We start from the raw sequence: 23,150 nt of genomic DNA, 5'->3' as shown, positions 1-23,150 counted from the left end.
ACATAGTATAAAATAAGGTCACTATCGCTGTCTGTCCATCCCTATGTATGCTTAAATCTTTAAACCTACGCAACGGATTTTGAAGTGTGATAATTAATTGATAGAGTGATTCAAGAGGAAGGTTTATATATATAATACATGTACAGCCGTGCGAAGACGGGGCGAGTAGTTATTAATAAAATGGTGAAAGTGCAAGTGGAACAGGGTTGGCTGGAAGGAGAACAACTAGAGACATCTACAGGCGAAGGAACATACTATAGTTTTAAAGGCATACCTTACGCGGCGCCGCCGATCGGAAAATTGAGGTTCAAGGTTAGTAGCTTGTTTCGGTTAATTAAGTATTTATACAATTTTATTAAGTACCTATCTACTTCTTTATTTATTTATTTATATACTCTTTATTGCACCAGAAAAATTATATTAATTCTTCTTCTTTGTCCAACCCATGTTCACAGTTTACATGGGGTCGGGTCTCCTTGTACATCTGCGCCAGAGAACTCTGTTCTGGGTTGTCAGTATTTTAAGGTTGTCCTGGTCCATTTGCTTTTTAATATTGTTCCACCAAGTGGCGCGTGGCCCCTACCTCTGGTCGAGATTGGTATCTTGAGCACTTTTTTAACCACGTAGTCGTCTTCGCGTCTAGAATATGACCATACAGCGTAAGTGACTTTCACTTACTTCCTCCACAATAGGAGCCACTCTGAAAGAACCTCTAATGTACTCGTTGCGGACTTTATCCAGGCGTGTCACACCACCATCTCAGCATTTTCATCTCATTCGTGTGCAGTTGTTGTTCGTGGACTTTTTTCATAGTCCAACATTCTGCTCCGTAGGTTGAGGCTGGTCGGACCACTGTCTTATATACTTTCCCCTTGATCTTAACGGGCACTTTGGGATCGCACAGAATACCTGACAGTGCCCGCCATTTGAGCCAAGCAGTGTTAATTCGATGATTGACATCTTTTATTAGAATAATTATATTACTTAAAAAGAATAATTTAAATTAAGAGGTACAAAAGGCGGCCTTATCGCTTATGCAATCTCTTCCAGACAACCTTTGGGTAAAGATGAAGTCCATAAGTCCTTCGCGGGTTTGGAGTGCCATCTGCACTCGCCCCCTATCGTCCGGTAGCTGTAAAGGCCAGCTGCGGCCAATAGCATTAGAAGAGAACGAAAAAAAATGAATTAGATACAATAACAATGTTTTAATATCTTTTTTTCACTTAATATGAGTACAAACAATAAACATCGTAATAAGATTTATCACATTCATTATTTGTAAACAATAATTGCTTATCGTTTTTAAAATTATACATAAAAAATATGTTCAATCAATTAACAAAACAGTACGCAAATTTACTCTCTTGTTTATTGCCTGTGCGACTGCCAGTGCCTGTAGATTTATAGAAGTATAGTCTGTGACCATAGAAACTTTTTTTTTTTATACCACGATGGTGGCAATCAAGCATACGGCCCATTATTAATTACCTTAGTAATGTTCAAACTTACAATTCAAATTTCACTTACACACAAGATCACATTTCTCACAAGATAATTATTTCTCGCGACTCCGTTCACGTGGAATAATGACCTTGACCAAAGAGTCTAACTTTAAAAATAACGATGCTTCCATATAAACTTTCGTCTCCCTTTCAACCCCCTTGCAGCCCTTTTTTCGCATTAAATAGTACTTTCTCAGGGTCCAGATCTAGACTATCTGTGTACTAAATATCATTTAAATCGGTTCAGTAGTTTTACAGTGACAGCGAGACAGACAGACAGAGTTACTTTCGCATTTATAATATTAGTAAGGACTAGTAAGGATTAGTAAGGATTAGCCAAAACGAAGGTTTAGTTGTAGGCAAACCTTCTCGGGGTCGATCACCAACACGATGGACTGATTTTGTATCTGTCTACACCGGACGCTTACAAAGTGTTACATCTGAAGCTTCTCTCCGTAGACCTGTTCATGTATATAGACAACGGTTACCACTTACCATCAGGTGGGCAGCTTATTTACCATTCCAACTTCATAAAAGAAACAAACAATATTTTGAACTGTACTTAAAACCCTTAACTTATGCATTTATAACATTAGTAAGAATTTGAATGGAACTGATATGGGAGTACATTTTGTTCAGGTTGGTTCTACATGGTAGCATTGTTAATTTAGTTGTTGTCCTTTATATAATGTCTGTTTATTAGTTCTATACTACTGAATGTGTATATATAATTTTCTTTAATTAACAGTTATCATGACTATCCAACTGCGAGCGAATTGAAACGAGATAACAAACCAGATGTTAAAACGGTCACGGTCATATACCACGTTACGTAAACATTAATTGTTCTGCTCGAAAACTAGTTAAGAACGCATGTGATCACTCATTTTTATTATCAACTAGCTGTGCACGCGATTTCACCTATAATTCATACTAGCTGACCCGCGTAACTTCATCTGCATCACACTTTCTTGATTATATTCCGCCTAATTTGCTTAATATCTTTTTAAATTATAGCCTATTCTGATGTATAAGCTATATTATTGTAAGATTTCATTGTATTAATCATTAATTTGTAAATAAACAAACATTGTTTATATGTTTGTTTATACACAAATTTACAGACCAAATATAGGTCTGTAAATTTGTGTATAAACAACACATTTATATTGTTATATTGTATATTGCTCAATAAAATAAGTCATCCCATTTATTATTGCATCTACCTGCAATATACTTGATATAGTCGTTCAATCTATCGGTAGATCGATATAATTTCTTCTCCAACAAATATCTTGAGATGTATTTATTTATTAGTTATTTTTAAACTTTCGTATTTAATATACATTATTTATATTATTAACCGGGTCTTAACACGAACTAATTTTACGTCAAAAGTAACTGAAGTGTACGAATACCATAAGTGCTGTGTGTCGCGAACTTTCGTTGAACAATCTAGTGACGGTAGATGAAACAACTGCTGTCACCTATCTACAGTCAGCTCGTGACCAGCTAGTGCAACCTAGTCGAAACGTCCAGAGAGGTAAATACCTTTATTTGCCGTAAAATTAGTTCGTGTTAAGACCCGGTTAATAATATAAATAATGTATATTAAATACGAAAGTTTAAAATGCCAGTCAACGCCTTACCACTTGAACTTGATAATGCATTGAGCATTTTAGCTACAGCAATAGTAGATGCAGGTCTTAGATTGTTTATAAATAACCATATTATCTTATCTGATACACAGTATCTATATACTTTCAATATAATCAATCATATATCACCGTTACCTATTTATACAACTCATAGTTATTGATTTAACTTATATCAAATATAGATAACACAAAACCATTTTACAATTGAAACCTGGTAGAGAGACTGATAAGACTGCATTTGTTATTTTACAGTTTAAATATTTGAAATGTTAATAGTATATTTAGTTTGTCGGTAATGTAGTAATAATAATGTCCCTGGACCAATGGTCGCTGTCAGAAAGTGGTGTACCGCTAGATCACCGAGGCTGTCGAATAATCCATAGGTAGTCGTTGATAATAATTCATTATACTTCTGCTAATGTACACAGGATTCTCCTTCTCAAAGACAGTCTTGTGTGTACTATTCCCGTAGTGGCCAGGCGGCTCGGTATAGATTTTTAATTACCTATTTTTCATCTTTTGCATGCATGTTCTATTAGTTATTTCATTTGACAACTTTGGATTAAACTGTATATAGTATAAAATTTATAGGAGAGTGTATCCACAATATAGAAATAAAAGAATTTTATTCGAACCATAATTTAAATATCTAGGTCACCTTATTACATCAAATTGATAAATCAATTGGTTTCAGGCGCCACAACCACCGCTACCATGGGAGGGTCTGAGGAAAGCAACAGAGCATGGACCCATATGCACTCAATACAATATAATTGTGAATGAATATATCCCTGGTAGTGAAGATTGCCTCTACCTCAATGTTTATACTCCTGAAATAAACCCTGCAAAACCACTACCAGTCATGTTCTTCATTCATGGCGGTGCATTCAAAAGTGGGTCAGGCAATGATGATTATTACGGTCCTGATTTCCTGGTCAATCATGATGTTGTCTTAGTCACCATCAACTATAGACTCGAAGTCTTAGGATTTCTATGCCTCGACACACCAGAGGTACCCGGAAATGCTGGGTTGAAGGACCAAGTTTTTGCCTTGAAATGGGTCAAACAAAACATAAGTAAATTTGGAGGAGATCCAAATAATATCACAATTTTTGGAGAAAGCGTCGGCGGGGCGTCTACTATCTTCCATGTTTTATCTCCTTTAGCAAAAGGTTTATTCAATAGAGCTATATCGATGAGTGGTGTACCATCCTGTGATTGGGCACTGTCATTTGAGCCTAGAAAAAAAGCCTTTATCCTTGGAAAACAATTAGGCTTCGAGACCAATGATCCCGATAAACTATTAGAGTTTCTTCAAAGCGTTCCAGCTGAGAAACTGGTTAACACAAACCCGTCTGTCTTAGCTTCTGAAACGGTTACCATGAACATATTAAAAACTTATCATTTCACATTTGTAGTAGAAAAAGATTTTGGCAAAGAACATTTTTTAACAGAATCTCCAGCAGAAGTTGTTAAAAGCGGAAAGATTAATAATGTAGACATTCTTATAGGTTACACGAGTCAAGAAAGTTTGATCGCACTCGATATTTACGAAAGTTCCTTACTTAATGAATACAATAGATGGGACGAGTTGTTTGTTCCCAGAGAAATTTTACTGGAAGCTACACCTAGACAAATTTTGGAGATATCGAAACGAATTCGCGAGCATTACTTTGGTGCCAAATTAGTAAATTTGGACACAATGAAGGAGTTTCTGAATTACTCCTCGGAATGTAATTTCACATATGATATTTGCAGGTTTATTAAAAATTTCTCAAAACGAAACCAATCGTCGAATTTATATGTGTATAAATTTTCTTGTATATCTGAAAGGAATATTTTTGGTAATAAAGGTACTAAGTATGGTGTGTATGGAACAGCTCATATAGATGACCTTATGTATTTATTCAATGCGAAATCTTTAAATTTAACTATTGACAAAAATAGCAAAGCATATAAAATGATACAACAAACGTGCACGCTGTTCACCAACTTTGCTAAGTATGGGTGAGTATATTTAACGCGCATATATTTAGACGCCATATAATATAATGACATCCCCTGTAATTGCAATTTCTAGGATCTTTTGGGAGGGGCCCAAAAAATCCTACAAATTCCTTGCATTATTCCAGTCATCAACCCGCCTGACCAGCGTGGAGACTTATAGGCTAAAGTTATATAAAAAAGACGCAAAATATATACCCCCAGTACCCGGTAGCCCTGCAGTGGCGGTCCCTGTAACTTTTACGGAAGATCCCACATGGTGGAACTTCACCAAGCACTGGGAAAGACCTATATCTAACAGTGGATAGACATTGGCTGAAATAATGATGATAATAATTTTACAACTGTAATCCTTCATGGAATGTTCTAGTCCTTGACTATCAACCACATCACATGTTCACATCTCAAGTGAACATAACACCTGACATGCCTACATTTCCCTGAATCAATCAATATCTTTACATGCTAAATAAGTGATAAAAGGTTTTCACAAACAGCAATGTTTCTCTATACTCTGCTTGAAAGCAAACGAGCAAATTTTAATTATTGAGCTACTTAACAGAACTACATATGTATTCAATTTATTTATTACTACTCACGACTTCGTCCGCGTGAAATAGTGACCTTGACAAAATAAAGAATATATTAGATTATAACCCAAAAAAGTTTCATCGTTCTACTAAAAATATGGTTACATTTTCATACAACTTTTCATCTTTACAACCTTTCAACCCCTTACGGGTTGAAAGCGGGGATGAAAGGTTATATAATCATAGATAATTGGGTTTATACATTAAATTATGTTTGTTATTAAAATAACTATAAAAGTTATAATAATTTGAGGACTACGGTGGTCCAGCGGTTTAGCATACCGCTTTACTTCCGATTTTCTCAGGTTCAATTCCTCGCATGAAACATTTGTGTTCACGAGTACGATTTTTTGTATAACATGTATTTATTTACAAAAAAATAAATATTCATGTATTTATAGTCTAGTATCTACAACACAAGCTTTACTTAACTTGAGCTTAGCTGGCGCTGTGTGAATGTCCTGAGATATTATTATATCATATTATATTTTTGTTTTATCGCGTAGCTGATAAAAGGTAAAATTTAGTCCCATAAATATTTGTTTGTTGTCGTGAATGACTGTACAAGTTAAGCTGATAATTTTACCTCATTACGACACTGTTATGTAATAACAGATTTACCATCTAAGCATAAATTATACACTGTGTTGGGTTGTTATACAGCCTCTAGCGGTAGATATCAAAAGAAAACAGTAAATGTTAAAAGAAAACATTATACTTACAAAACGAGACCTTAGTGGCATCTACTTTTGACACAGAGTCATCTATTGTAAAGATAAGTTGGTGAAACTTCTATACATAGAACAGCAACTACGCGCACGTGACACATCCCCTCCGATCGATCCCCCGTCCAATTCAAACGGGGATCAAAATTACGACAACCTGAGCCGAGGTTCGAACCCCTAGCGGTGCCCTCAGGCTAAAGTCGTATCCGTCAGGCGGGAGTTGGCCTTTAACCGCTACATAAGTCCTTCTGCGGGTTTGGAGTGCCATCTGCACTCGGCCCCTATCGCCCGGTGAAGCTGAAAAGGTCAGCTACGGCCAACTGCGTTAGAGTAGTCAGAAAATAAACCTTTGTGTTTCAGGCTAGGCTACGGTAACCGTTACCATCAGAGGGAGTAAGTCACCATAGTAGTTAAAAAAACTCATACAATAAATTTTATTATGTTTTACAGAAATCCAACACCTGACTCTTCATTTGGAGTCATATGGAAACCATACGACAGTGAACACGACAACTACGTAGATATAGACGAGAAACTCACTCCTAGAAACCATTTAGATGAGGAAATGTTTAATTTCTGGAAATCAATCTTTGACTACGCGGGAATCGAGTTTTAATTATGTCAGCATGGTTGATAGAAAAAGGTTCAGATAAAAACCATCCTGTGGGCAAACGCTGAAACGGATCCTTTAACCGTCTTTAATTAAGTACCCTATAAATGTATATCCTTATATCCGAATGCAAACTTAAATGTAAATATTGAGGATGAAACATTGAGGATGTTTTGCCAACTTTATTTAAGTCCTCTTTAAATGTATTTTCTTATAAGTAATTTCACTGGTAGCAATAAATTATTCTTATTCTTAATTTTCGAATGCAAACTTAACGTAAATATTGAGGACGAAACATTGAGCATGTTCTGCCAACTTTATTTAAGTCCTCTTTAAATGTATTTTCTTATAAGTAATTTCACTCTTAGCAATAAATTATTCTTATTCTTAATTTTCGAATGCAAACTTAAATGTAAATATTGAGGATGAAACATTGAGGATGTTTTGCCAACTTTATTTAAGTCCTCTTTAAATGTATTTTCTTATAAGTAATTTCACTGGTAGCAATAAATTATTCTTATTCTTAATTTTCGAATGCAAACGTAACTGCAAATATTGAGGATGAAACATTGAGGATGCTTTTCCAACTTTATTTAAGTCCTCTTTAAATGTATTTTCTTACAAGTAATTTCACTGGTAGCAATAAATGATTCTTATTCTTAAATAAACTGTAGTAACTGTAGATGAAAGAGAAGTTAGAAGTTATCCCTTTTGGATAAGTTTTATTTGTCGATTTTTTAAATGAAGAATATGGACCTTGTTTGTAACAATGTTAAATAATAAAACTTATTGTAATAAACAAAATTATCGACAGAGATAACATGGTATTTTATTAAATAACATAAAAAAATATGTCTTGAATTTCTTTGTTTGTTACCGATGTTTACTCAACAGGGAATCAAATAGATATACAAATAATTTGGGTATCCATCTTTGAACCTACAGTATCGTTTGTAGTAAACAATTAGTGCTACGACGATTGGATTACTCTTATTTATTTTTACAATTTAAAGTCAGGATTTCTCATAGAAGTGCAATTAGTACACGTAAGGTAAAGTTAGTCAAGCCCAACAGAACCACTGGTTCAAGCAACCCATTCAGGGTTGACAACCTTAAAACGTTTTGCCACTTACAGAGGAGATAAAAAGTTTCATACATTGTCTCAATTTGACCCTCCGATCTTGTCGTCATATTTCGACCGACAAGGCGACGGCAGGCATTATTAAACTTGTTATATAAAAATAATAATATCTCAGGACAACTCACACAGCGCCATCTAATCCTAAGCTAAGCAGAGTTTGTGTAATCCTAAGAGCTTGTTTTATGGGTACTAAACAACTGATACAAAAAGAAACCGATACAAACAGTCATATTCCTAATACAAACATTTTAACCGTGCAAAGAATCGAACAAAAAAGAAAGGCGATGTTATGTATTATACCGTTTAACGAACTAAAATAATAAAAAAAAGGTGCACTGCGGTGAAAAATTTACTCATAAATATAAAAGTCAAATTCATGTACAAATTGTACGCCGGCGATGAGATCCTTGTCTCGTACCAATGACCAAAACCTCGTACTTGATTTTTTGTACAGTTGGCATCCCTGGACCCAGCGCATTAGGTACATTTATTGCCATCTAATTATGTTATTTAGGGATTGCTAACACACATTATTTTAGATTAAACATTTAAGGCCCATTTCAATTGAATAACAGCTATTTAGAGAACGTTTTGATTCCAAGAAATGAAGGTGTTTTAAAATAAAATAAATTCCTCATGAAAAATAAAAATTAATGAATAAATATTCTTATAATTGAATTCTATCGAATCTAATAGAATGTTATAAATATAAATGTTGATGTTTTTTTATTTATTTTAGAAAGTATAACGGTGTAATTTTACATGTTACTTGTCATATCAAATTGTGCTATGCCAATTAATAATCTTTTTTTTTTTATTTAATATTTTACGGCTCTGGAATTAATAATCTTCGCCAATAGCCAATTTTAACATATTGAAGTAATCACGTGACAGTGTTTCAGTTGTAGTTATACAGTACAAGTAAATAGACTAACATACCCACAAGTAGCGAGGTATCCACAGAACACACAAATAAAGTACGGATACGTACCGTTAAAGAATTGGTTACATATGAGTTTCCTAACTGAGGCAGTGCTGGAACAAAACAGGTCAATATCATGTGGTACCTGGTTAAAGGATTTCATTTAATCATATAATTAATACCAGATTAGTTTAAATTAAATTTGACATATAGACCAACTACATACCGGCGTATATTATCCTGAGAAATTGTTATTATTATTTTCCTTACTAATATTATAAACGTGAAAGTGACTCTGTCTGTCTGTCGCGCTTTCACCCTAAAACTACTGAACCGATTTAAATGAAATTTGGTACATATATAGTCTAGACACTGAGAAAGGACATAGGTTAGCTTTTTAATGCTAAGAAAGGGTTATGAGTGTGTGAGTTGTGTACATTTTTGGGGTGTTGAATAAATAAATATGACATTCAAAATTTGTAAATCTATTGAATATCATATTTATTTATATTGTCATTCTCTTCCACTGATCTCTATCAGTCGTCATATCTAAACATTTTTAATTCATATCATCTTTCACACAATCCATCCATCTTTTCTTTGGCCCCTGTCCATCCACATTCATATTAAACTTTCCATAAGACATATGAAATAAATATACAAACTTTTAAAATATTGAGTGAACCACTATTTTAAAATATTTGCATATTTTTAATGTCATATTTATTTATATTTAATTAACAGCCAAAGAAATCAAGCTTCTATCTTTAAAAATGTCGATATTTCCATACAAATATAAATAAATATGATATTCAAATCTATTGAATATCATATTTAGTTATATTCGTCATTCGTCTATTCCAGTCAGTTTAGTTATAAATAAAATATATAACAATACATAAAAAAAAGAACAATATTGTCTATATTGCGAAATTAGTAATATTAAAATTGTTATTATTATCCGATTCAACATGCAACTAATTAGTATGTAAAACCTGCAGCCTTCTACACAACTGGATAATAATTTATTATACTAAAACTAAGCAGAGTTCCGTAGGAAATTAAATTTTTATATCATTATTTTCTAAAACCACTTTTACACTAGCTACTCGTCCCGGCTTCGCACGGGTACATGTATTACACATAAACCTTCCGCTTTAATCACTCTATCTATTAAAAAAGAACACTTCAAAATCCGTTGCGTGATTTTAAAGATTTAAGCATATATAGGGACAGTGTACATGTATTACATATAAACCTTCCACTCGAATCTATTAAATAAAACCACTTGCGTAGTTTTGAAGATTTAAGCATAGGGACAGACAGACAGCGACAGCGACTTTGTTTTATACTATATATGTAATGATGATGATGATAAATAAATACTATTTTTATGTATGTTATGGGTTGTAAATGTTAACCGTAGTCTATATACATGAACAGCACTATGAACATCACGTTATCATGTGACACCCGTGTTACCACTCATGCGTTGTCATTCTAGAGGACTACAGGACTAAGATATTATGACTCTTATGCTGTAATTAATTAAACACTTTAGAAATTAAAAAAAAATTCATACTAACCGGTTTATTATATCTTACCACAGATATCATAATATTACATAGTCTTACTAATATAACATACGCGAATGCTTGTGAGTATCGATGAATGTTTGTTACTCTTTCAAGCTAAAAGTACTAAACGGATTCTCATGAAACTTTATAATAATATAGCTTATACATCAGAATAACAAATTATGTTTAATTCAAAAAGATTTTATGTATATATATATATATATATATATAATGATCAAGTATTTATTTTTTTATTGGGTTGTTTGGGCTATTGTCAGATACCTGCACCTGTAGCACAGCGACCTACATAGATCTATTGTGCTCGCCCTCATTATGGACAGGAATTGAAGGATATTCTTAGGAGCGATGGTTTTAACTCCTCGGGAAAGAGTGTAAACTTTCCAAGGGAGATATTTCGTTTATGCATGAGTGGGCTACAACCACATAGGATGTGTAGTGGCGTTTCCTCTTCAGTTTGGCAGAATCTGCAGATTTTTGTCGTGCATAGGCCTAGGTAATATGCTTGTTCAACTTGCAGTGTCCTGTGAGGGCCCTAGTCATCATGCATATATTGTTTTTACTCAATAGCAATAGTCTATTGGAGTATTCGTTCGAGTAGCCCGATATTAGGGCTTTTGAATGATCAAGTAAGTGTGATGCAGATGATATTTCTCATCTACCCGCTTCTCATAATACTGCTGATAAAACGCGGTAAGTTATCATCATTTTTTTAAATTTACGTAAAATGATATTAATCATATACCAATATATAGCTCACTATGTTTATTTTTAATTTAAATGGTTATATGCTTGCCAACTGAACCCTAAGATCGTTTTAAAGTCTCTATGGTATTATAGATATATCCATCGATAAAACCCATTCGCGGACTATTCGTTGTATTGAGTACACGTTTAGCGTCATTTTGCAATACTTATATCAATTGCAAATAAAGTATTGAATTGCATTAATTATTAATCAAAAATTACTTAATATTAACGTTTAATATTTAATTTCTATTGCATTGCAAATATCATAAGCTAAGTGCGTACGATACTTTAAAAATAACTTATAAATATTTGTTTTGGACGTGTGTAATTTATTTTGTTTTTTAAATAAACAACTAAATATTTTTTTTAATAGCATATCATTGTTTTCTGACTAAAAATCCGGAACAAAAGCACTAACAATATTATTAATAATACGATTAGTCAAATTATATTAACACAAAGAAATCTATGCATATCTATACATACTCAAATGCTATATAATTTGGGTTTTCCAACACAAAAAGTCATATTTTAAATATAATTATATATAAAATATATTTTAAATATATATATATATGTATAAAGAACTGTACATTGTTATAGCAAATAAATATAATATGACATATAGCGATAAATTCATAACGATTATTATTAAATTCTTATCGATAACGTTTTAGTATATATATGTAGAATTTACTGAATAGTTTGCATTATTTTCTAGACATAGTACACGTGTGAGTGGAATTAGTGATAAAATGGTTAAAGTTAAAGTGCAACAAGGATGGTTGGAAGGTGAACATCTAGAATCTTCTACAGGTGAAGGCAAATATTACAGTTTTAAAGGTATTCCGTACGCGACGCCGCCGCTCGGCAAGCTGAGGTTCAAGGTTTGTTATTATCAATATGTACACTAATTTTATACTTCATTTCCTTATAGGTTTAGTCAGTTCGATTGACAGGTTTTATAAAAAAAATGAAACAAAAACAAAAGTTACTTTAAGTTTTTTTTTAATAACAACAACAAATGTTAACTTATGGACTTTTTTTAATACTAGCTGTGTTCGCGGTTACATTCTCGTAAAATTTATATATTATACTTTTATATATTATTTATAACTTATATATTATATAATGTATAAACTATATTATTGTAAAGTTTCATTAAAATCCATTCATTACATTTTGAGTCAAACAGTAACAAACATCCACGAGTCCAAACAACATGCGGAAATTTCTTACTGTGGTTTGATGTTCAATACATACAGTCACATATCACTTAATTACTATTTTTACAAATGTAATTCCTTCTTTACAATTCATATAAATATGTAACCGAGTCTGTTTGTCAGTCCGAATAACCATACATATTGATGAATCCGTACCAAACATGTTCTACATAACAAATATTTCGTACCATATGTCAACTCGCTAAGGTGCCAACGATTGACCAACATCAAACGGCTTCTTCAATATATATTTTAATACCAAACAACTTGACAAGTGACTGAGGCTCCAAGAGGTAAAAAATACACACCTACAATAACAAATGAGTATTGATAAATAGATATGATATAATCTTTTTTCTTCCTTCAGAAGCATTACATTATATAGAAATAAAAATCATACATAATAAGAATGTGTATGATGAGGTTGATGATGATGATAATAAGAATGATGGATGGCTTTATCACTAAGCAATATTTTCCAGACATCATTTAAATGGAAAGACAAGTATAATAATACCACAGATAATATAATATTACATAATAATACTATTCTATCAAAAATCAAACTCTAATTACTATACTAATTTCTTCACCTTCTATACTTCTTGTCTTGGACCTGTGAACGTCATAATTTTTCCCCTATCCCTATCATCCCTATATTTAATCCCTATCATCCCATCCGGCTGGATGATAGGGATAGTAACAAAAATTATGAAAGCTACAAGCTACTTCAATTGAGAAGAACGTGCTAGAAACGGGTATATTTTTATGTCATTTTATCTAAATCTCAAATTACAAAGGAGACCTTACCTTTAGAAATTTTTATAAAAGTGTGGTAAATAAAATTCTATATTATATTCTAAAAGTATATATTATTAGATATTAATTATACTTTACAGGCACCTCAGCCACCACTATCATGGGACGGTGTGAGACCAGCAAAAGAATTCGGTCCAGTGTGCTGTCAACAAGATATATTTACAAACCAAATAATCCCAGGAAGTGAGGACTGCCTTTATCTCAATGTATACACTCCAGAGATAAAGCCCTCCAAACCACTGGCTGTTATGATATTCATTCATGGAGGTGGCTTCAAAAGTGGATCAGGAAACGAGGATCACTACGGTCCTGATTTTCTCGTCAACCATGACGTTGTTTTAGTGACCATAAACTACAGGCTTGAAGTCTTAGGGTTTTTATGTTTGGACACTGCGGATGTACCTGGAAATGCTGCCTTAAAGGATCAAGCCTTGGCTATGAAATGGGTGAAAGAAAATATATCGCAGTTTGGAGGTGACCCTGCTAACGTAACGATCTTTGGTGAAAGTGCCGGTGGAGCATCTACTGCTCTTCACATTGTATCACCACTGTCGCGGGGTTTATTTCAAAGGGCAATTCCAATGAGTGGCGTACCAAATTGCGACTGGGCCTTGGCTTTTGAACCGCGAAAACGAGCTTTCGCTCTCGGAAAGCAGTTGGGTTTAGAAACTAATGATCCCAATGAACTTCTGGAATTTCTTCAAAAGGTTCCATCCGAGCAACTGATAAATACAAACCCAGCAATAATTAGCTTGGAGTTAACAATAAACAACATAATCAAAATGTATCATTTCACGCCGGTAATCGAAAAAGATTTTGGTCAAAATCATTTTCTGACAGAAGATCCTGAAGAAATTCTTAAAAAGGGTAAACATAACAAAGTGGACGTATTAATTGGCTACACCGATAAAGAGATTTTAATTGGCATTCCAAGTTTGGAGAAGTTTTTGCTAAACGAATACAATAGATGGGAAGAGTTGATTGTTCCTAGAGAGATCCTGCTGCAGTGTCCACCAACGAAAGTGTTTGAAATATCAAAACGAATTCGTACTCATTACTTTGGAGACAAATCAATTAATGCAGAGGTTATGAAGGAGATGATAGAATACTTATCCGACTGCACCTTTATCTACGATGTTTTCAGATATACCAACTATTTGGTCAACTATGGAAAGTTAAAAGTATATCTCTACAAATTTTCTTGTGTCTCCGAGAGAAATATTTATGGGAATCTAGGTGCTCCTTATGGTATCGTAGGAGCGTCCCATTTGGATGATCTCATGTACCTGTTGGACGCAAAATATGCAAATCTGAAAATTGATAGAGAGAGCAGATCGTATAAAATGGTGAAACAGACATGTACACTATTTAGTAATTTCGCCAAATATGGGTAAGTACAAATCAATTATTTATTCATGTAGGATATTTTAGCCGCTTATGAACATCAATTTTTTTGTATTATAATTTTTCCCTACCATCCAGTTCAGTATACAAATTCAATTGAGAGGAACTGGGAAGAAACTCAACTGAATTTATTATTATAAACAGCCAGTTTATGTACATTGTTCACTTATATAGGTCTCTATATTTAATATTAAATGAAAATCACATGCTTGTACAACTATTGCCATGCAAGATCGTTATTCAAGTAATCGTTACTGTGTAGTCTGTAGTCTCAGTATATATGATATACCAGATGTACTAAATCTAAATATATATAACTCAAAAGTGACTGACGTAGTGATCTATCAACGCACAGCCCAAACCACTGTACAGATCCGGCTGAAATTTAGCTTGCAGGTAGATGTTATGACGTAGGCATCCGCTAAGAAAGGATTTTGATTAATTCTACCCCCAAAGGTATAAAATAGGTGATGAAAGTTTATATAAAACTTTGTCAATTTTTAACCGATCGGGCTGAGACTTTGCATGCATAAAACTACTTTGGCGTACTAAGAAAGGATTTTGATAAATTCCACCCATAAGGGGATAAGTTAATGCGAGCGAAGCCGCGGGCAAAAGCTAGTTAAATATAAATTGTTTTTAAGGATAAAAGTCAAAGGGCACTTGGAGCTCTCTGACTACTCCGTTATGGACATGTCGTGAATATAAATAAATAATAATAATATCTTTGGACAATTCACACTGCCATCTAACCCCAAAATAAACAGAGCTTGTGTTACAGATACTAGACTTTCTGATATAAATTCATTGATACTTTTTTTTCTGTAAATATATAATATACGTATCATTACAACCAATACTCGTGAATACAATTGTTTGTACCGTGGGAGGAATGTGGTGGAAGGAAAAGACTACACCATGGGGTTTCTCAAGAAGGATATATTAAGGTTTCTTAAGGGGTGTCATCCCTACGGTAACCATTTACCATCAGATGGGACGTATATTTGTTTGCCACCATCTTAATATAAAAAAGGAGGAAAATATTTGATTTGATTAATCCCGCGAAAGTAAACTGAAGTAATATAGTCAGATTATAACATACAGCAATATAACGTAGTTGATCTACAGATGTTGTTTTATGCTAAATAAAACAACGCCAGCATCGGTGGTCTAGTGGTTTAGCACACCGCTTTATTATCCGATGGTCGTGGGTTCGATTCCTCGCACGGTACAAACATTTGTATTCATGAGTATGATTGTTTGTATCGGTCTGGGTGTTTTCTATGTATAATATGTATTTATTTACAAAAAAAGTATCCATGTATTTATATCAGTTGTCTAGTGCCCATAACACAAACTCTGCTTAGCTTGGGACTAGATGGCGCTGTGAATTGTCTAGGGGTAATATTATTATTATTATTAAATGCACCTAGGAGTTAGTAACAAGACAAGACAGATATGATATAATAATTAATAGTGTACAATAAACAATAATATTATTATAATTAATAAATATACTGATTGTGTAATAATATAGCTATAATTGAGTTATATAATACTGTTATCATTACAGTTATATCTTAATTATGTAAAGTTATAGTCACCTATCAACGAAATGAAATTTGTTTATAGTTTTATCATCCATAATAACTTTCGAAAATATTTAAATGGCTATACATACGAGTCGCAGACAATAATGACTTATATTAGCCAGATAGTATTATAGTAATATAGAATATAAAATGCTTATTTACTAAAAAGGGTAAAATAATAATAATAATCTCAGGACAATTCACACAGCGCCATCTAGACGCAAGTTAAGCTAGCTGAAGCTTGTGTTATAGGTACTAGATAACTGATACAAATACATAGTTTATTTTCGAAAATACATACATAATATACATAGAAAACACCCATACAAATACATAATTTATTTTCGATACAAATAATAATAGAAAACACCCAGACCGATACAAACAATCATGAATACAAATGTTTGTGCCGTGCGAGGAATTGAACCCGCGACCATTGGTAGTAAGGCGGTATTGTAAACCGCTAGACCACAGAGGTACTAACTGTACATACAAGTAGTCCCAAATAATAACGGACTTGTAAGCCAGATAATATTTTGGCAAATAAAGGTATTTACTTCTCTCGACGTTTCGACAACATATTACCAAGATTCCTAATAACATTCAGAGTACAATTGTTTAACATAAAAATGTTATTACTGTATCTATACATATAAATAAAATTGGAGTGTCTGTTTGTAATATTGAAATAACCGGTTTTTACTACAGACATACGAATGTGAATATGGTACATACACTAAAATAACATTTTTTACAATTTTTGTATGTCTGTCTGACTATATATTTGTTCCGGCTAATCTCTGAAATGGCTGAACCGATTTTGATAGGACTTTTATTGGCAGGTAGATGATGTAATAAGGAGTAACTTAGGCTACTTTTGTAAAAAATATTATTTTGGTGCATGTCTCGTATTTATATTCATATGCATGTAGTAAAGAACGGTTATTACAAACAGACACTTCAATTTTATTTATATGTATAGACGATGATGAACAATGTTTTCAGTAATCCTACACCAGACTCTACACTCGGCGTGACATGGAAGCCGTATGACGTGAACACTAAAAGCTATATGGACATCAACGAAGCACTGACGCCTGGGAATAATTTGGACGCAGAAGCGATCGCCTTCTGGAAGGGTATCTTCGACTTCGCTGGTGTTAAATTTTAAAATATGTATTAAAAAGCACGAAGAAACACTAATCACTACACTATTAAAAACGTTGATTAAAAAAATCTCACCATTTCCTCAATTAATTAAACGTGTATCTCAATCATTATTATCTTATATTACCTTTTTTCTATTACTTGTGATATCAAAAAAATACCACTTTTTTGTCCTCTCTCTCTCTCTCTCTCTCTCATTTAATTAAAAATATACAAATTATCATTGGTATCAAATTTATTCATTAATTTAGTGATTCAAATTTAGAATTGTTTCGTAAATAATTAATAAAATATTGTTAAAAAACTATAAAGGTTTTATATTCACGTTTGACCAAGTTAATTACTTTTATAATTCAAATTTAGAATTGTCACAGAAATAAAGTATAATAAAAAAACATTAAGGTTTTATATTTATGTTTGACCAACTTAATTAATTTTATAATTCAAATTTAGAATTGTCACATAATACATAAAGTATTGTTAAAATCATAACGGTTTAATCAACTTAATTAATTTAGTAATTCAGATTTAGAATTGCCACAGAAATGAGGTGTAATTAAAAAACATTAAGGTATTTTTTTTTAAGGGATTATAATGGATTGGTGCTTCCGCCTGCGCTAACGGTTTACGCTGGCGGGGCGCCAGTGGAGGATGATAAGTTGAGCATGAGGTCAGGTCAGTTAGCCCATCGTGACAAATTTACCAGGAATTTATCACGATGGTGATGGGGGGAACCGCGTGGAGGTCAAACTAACATGGTACATTGCTAGTAATGGAGTCATACACATTAAGCTATTATATTCACCGTTTGGTGACCGCCGCTAGATCTTACTAATATCACACTGTAATATTGTGTAATATTAGTAAGATCTAGTGGTTTAGCACACTGCCTTAATTTCTGATGGTCGCGAGTTCGAATCCTCACACGGTACAAACATTTGTAATAAATTGTGTTTGTTTGAATATATATTAGAGAGTTAAATACCAATCAGACGAAATCACGGGTAATAGTAGAACATATATTTAAAAAAAAGCCTGAAATAATTCTGATAATCCTGACGCCATCCATGTGTATTTCAAAGCTATGAGAATAGATGCACCGTGGGTAAGATGAAATATATCTTGATAATAGCATATCTTGATTTGAATACAATTCAATATGACAGCTTGAGTAAAATACTAGAAATTAAATAGTAATTTCAACAATAAAGTGCCTTGTGACTATAACAATTGAGTCTAAAATTGTGTTCTATAAATTTTAGGGGACACCTTTGGAGGGTTGCGAGAGAGGCACATAATGTTTGGAATGATAACATCTTATCTACAAGTAATAGGTGGGTTGATTCTAATAATAATATTGTCTGGAATATTCCACATCAATATGTTTATATGAATTTTAGTATATATATTTCACTTCGTCTATTATTTAAACTGCTTCTAGAATTTTCATATAATTCGTCTGGTCAAACGAATTAACACGAGGTACGTTTCTATAATAACTAACAATATACCACGACATCACCTGCAAAAATATAAATACAAAATAAATCTTTTCTTTTTAATATGTATAATAACAATTTCAGTAAATTTTTAGTTTCATGAAAATCCGTTGAGTAGTTTTTGCGTGAAAGAGTAACAAACTTGCATCTATACGCACAAAATTTCGCGTTTATAATATTAATAAGATTATATATAGAAAAACCCAGACCGATACAAACAGTCAAACTCATGAATACAAATGTTTGTACCGAAATGTTTGAATCGAACCCGGGACCATCCGAAATTTAAGCGGTGCGCTAAACTGTATAAAAAACGAGAATAGATGTAATAAATTTATTATCTAGTTAAAACAAAATCGAAGAATGCAAGATGTAGATGAATAATATTAAAACGTCCGCCTCTCTTGCACGTTGCAATGCCTGAAAGGTGCATATTATGTGTGTGAATTAATTGATATACCATTATAGAGCAACGCAACGTAAATCTATACACAAATAAAATTGGAGTATAATATTACAAATATTGAATAACCGTTTTTTACTACGTGCATATGAATATAAATACGGTACATACACCAAAATAACATTTTTTGTCTATCTGTCTGTCTGTTTGTTCCGGCTAACCTCTGAAATGGCTGAACCAAGTTGACGGGACTTTTATTGGCAGGTAGCTAATGTAATAAGGAGTAACTTTGGCTGCTTTTATTTAAATTCTCTAATTAACTTTTTTGTGGCTAATGTAATAAGGAGTAACTTCGACTACTTTTATTTTAGAAAAATTCTCTAATAAATTTTTTGTTAAATTCCACGTGGACAAAGTCGAGTACAGCTAGTAATAAATACAGGTAGTATCCAATAAAGATTAAAACTTAAACGTACAACCGGTGTACGAACTTGTTATAATGCTCGTCCGTCGCTCCTCGGTCGTAAACAGAATAATATTGCCATTCCGAGCACCGTACAGGGCGTTAACGGCCCAAATTAGTCTGAAGGGAGAGGATAGTGGATACAATTTGCTGAATCCATGCCATTTCTGTAGTGTAAGACATTAGAAAAAGTCTTTTGATGTAATGAACAGTAGCACAGTTATAGTAGAATAGAAAATCCTTTATTCAAATTAACTTAAAGTACTTTTGAATAGTCATAACAATTTTTTTAATATACCGCTCATTTGGAATGCTGTCTCATCACAAGAAGAACGAGCAAGAAACTTGTGTGTTGCTCTTTTAAATAATCGTAAGTTCACATGTTATAATTCGTAACGTGTGAATACAAACTACCAACTAGCACTAATTTATTAGGGTCAATAAATACACAATAAGATTTAATCAGTCGTAGTGATAAGAGCAGACCAGTCCCTACAAGCAGCACTCGTTCACGAGTATGACGTATGAGCTAGCCATCACTGGGCTCGACCATATTTTAGAGAGCCCAATAACCCGACCCACCACGCCGCCACATGTCTGGAGTTACTAGATTTTAGTAAGCATGACTACTCTTTCCACTCGACCACGTCATATCTACTTAAAATTACTATATGGTAGTTACAGTATTCGCACTTTACGTAATAAGGATACATGCAGCAATCAATACAAAAACCGCTACGCTATTATATTTCAAGAAAGCAGTATGAAAAAGAAATTATAACGTTGTTCGCAAATAAACTTATTTTTGCTATATATTGCTATCATCTATGAATTCATCTATCCTATAATAGGCTTTTTTACATAATATTTGTTTAATATAAAATTTGAATTCTCTCTGTCAGATTTATAGCAGATTCTGACAGTTTATTATAAAATCTTACGCAATTTTATTTTAATTTTATTAATTAGTAGTTTGTTTATAATTTTCTTTATTATACAGATTATATATAAAAGGACACATGACTTTGAAATAAATGCGTACAATGGCGGACTTATCTCAAAAGAGGAATTTCTTCCAGTCAACCTTTGAGTGAGAAGAATTGGGGAGTAGTGGATACAAGTTCAATAAATAATACGCGTGAAAAAGTAGTATATAGCATAATATTTATATATATATAAATATTATGTGCTAATTATTATCATTTACTAGCTGTGCTCGCGGTTTCGCTCGCGTGAAATATGTAGCATATGTGTTATTCCAAGAGAGGCCTTTATCCAGCAGTGGACACTATATTTCGGCCAATTCTGATATATAAGCTATACTACTGTAAAGTTTCATTAAAATCCGTTTAGGAGTTTTTGCGTGTACATACATCTATACCCAGAAACTTACGCGTCTATAATATTAGTAAGATATTCAATATGACTATCCTTTTTATTTTTCTCTGCTCTACACAAAGGATACCTGGAAGAGATTGCTTGATTGATTGAAGATGAATACAGATAATTATATTCCTGAATACAAATGTGGGGATTTCATTCACCCTGAGGAAAAGAACTCGCGACCATCGGAAGTACGGCGAGGCAGTCAACGACACCAGTTCAAAGCCAGACCGCGATATAGATAGATAGATAGATAGCTCGGTGATGTATTAAGTCAAGTGTCACGCGCACCTAAAAACGCTGCATGAAAAGAGGCAATAACTCCGCCGTGCATAATCATAAAGCCAGCTGGAGGCCTGGAGGCAGCACATAATCCACTGGCGACATCGTAAAACACCTGATATTGCTCCCACTACACACGGCTACGTGTATTAACAAGCTTCAGAATAAGTCTATGTTTGTTCACTCTCTTTTTTTTATACTACGATAGTGGCAATCTGGTGGTAAATAGTTACCGTAGCCTAAGAACACCTGAAACACCAGAAGTATCACTTGCGTGTTGCCGACCCTTAAGAAATCTTAATATACCCTTCTTGAAAAACCCCATGCTGTAGTCTAGTGAGAAAACCTCGGCAGGTAGTTCATTCCACAATATAAGTGTACGCGGGAGGAAGCTCCTCTGAAACAGCACTGTCCGAGACCACTTAGGTTCCAGCGTGTGGGAATGAATTCCCTGTCGATGGCGAGCGGTGCGATGGTAAAAGGAGGCCGTAGACATCATCATCAACCCTTCCTCAAAACACAGTACGTTGTATAATCGGTAGAACACACAAAACACACACTCATTTTAAGACTCACTTATCCCACTCGATACAAAACGTGTATGTACGTAATGTGAAAATTTTCTACAATATCTAATTAATTAAAATTATTAACCGGGTCTTAACACGAATAATTTTATGGCAAATAAAGCTGACTGTCAGCTCGTGACCACGGCTAGTGCAACCTAGTCGAAACGTCGAGAGAGGTAAATACCTTTATTTGCCATAAAATTATTCGTGTTAAGACAATAATTTAAATAATGTATATTAAACACGAAAGTTTAAAATTAACGATATCTAATTAAACTGGGTGATTTTTACCATATAGGATGAGGCAACTTGTCAGATTTTCGTTAAAACAAGTTTGTCGATCTTCACCGTGAAAAACGACCTGGGACTGTCTTTAGCTCATTCGCATGAACTATCCAAGACTTATAAAAATTTGAAAATATATAAGATGTTAGGAAAGGTCTTGGTTTAGCGGTCTTCCGGGCTGAAATAATAATAATATTTCAGGACAATTCACACAGCGCCATCTAGTCCCAAGTAAAGCAGAGCTTGTGTTATGGGTACTAGACAACTGATTTAAATAAATGGATACATTTTTTTTTGTAAATAAATATATATTATACATAGAAAACACCCAGACCGATACCAACAATCATACTCATGAATACAAATGTTTGTACCGTGCGAGGAATCGAGCCTACGACCATCGGATAGTAAAGCGGTGTGCTAAACCACTAGACCACCGAGGCTGTCTGTGAAATGATGCAAGACGTTGAAAATATAATGATATTTTAGAATAAAAACTTTGCTGCACTGCACTTATAGTAGACAAAATTGACATCGCTGTTACCCCAGTCAGCTCATGTA

At 33.4% G+C, this 23,150-nt stretch overlaps 3 protein-coding genes across 4 annotated transcripts in view; 2 read left to right on the top strand and 1 right to left on the bottom strand.

Moving 5' to 3' along the window:
- The window catches only part of LOC131850878 (uncharacterized), a 359,653-nt gene that overhangs the window by 266,384 nt on the left and 70,119 nt on the right, over nt 1-23,150 (bottom strand). The window lies entirely within an intron of this gene.
- Nucleotides 181-5,171, top strand: LOC131850875 (juvenile hormone esterase-like). The gene is made up of 2 exons (XM_059201256.1): nt 181-312; nt 3,855-5,171. The coding sequence occupies exons 1-2, from the start codon at nt 181-183 to the stop codon at nt 5,169-5,171; spliced, it is 1,449 nt and encodes a 482-aa protein (XP_059057239.1).
- LOC131850874 (juvenile hormone esterase-like) lies at nt 11,626-17,891 on the top strand. 2 transcript variants are annotated; one of them, XM_059201255.1, is made up of 4 exons: nt 11,722-11,771; nt 12,219-12,384; nt 13,623-14,932; nt 17,544-17,891. In XM_059201255.1, the coding sequence occupies exons 2-4, from the start codon at nt 12,253-12,255 to the stop codon at nt 17,707-17,709; spliced, it is 1,608 nt and encodes a 535-aa protein (XP_059057238.1). In that variant the 5' UTR covers nt 11,722-11,771; nt 12,219-12,252; the 3' UTR covers nt 17,710-17,891. The 2 variants fall into 2 exon arrangements, with proteins under 2 accessions (XP_059057237.1, XP_059057238.1); XM_059201254.1 differs by lacking the exons at nt 11,722-11,771; nt 17,544-17,891 and adding an exon at nt 11,626-11,681 and having other exon boundaries at nt 13,623-14,936.

The sequence above is a fragment of the Achroia grisella genome, unplaced genomic scaffold, assembly GCF_030625045.1.
Source record: "Achroia grisella isolate CSIRO2021 unplaced genomic scaffold, CSIRO_AGI_Agris_v1 utg780, whole genome shotgun sequence".
NCBI classification, from domain to species: domain Eukaryota; kingdom Metazoa; phylum Arthropoda; class Insecta; order Lepidoptera; family Pyralidae; genus Achroia; species Achroia grisella.
This window is presented reverse-complemented; position numbering and strand designations above follow the sequence as displayed.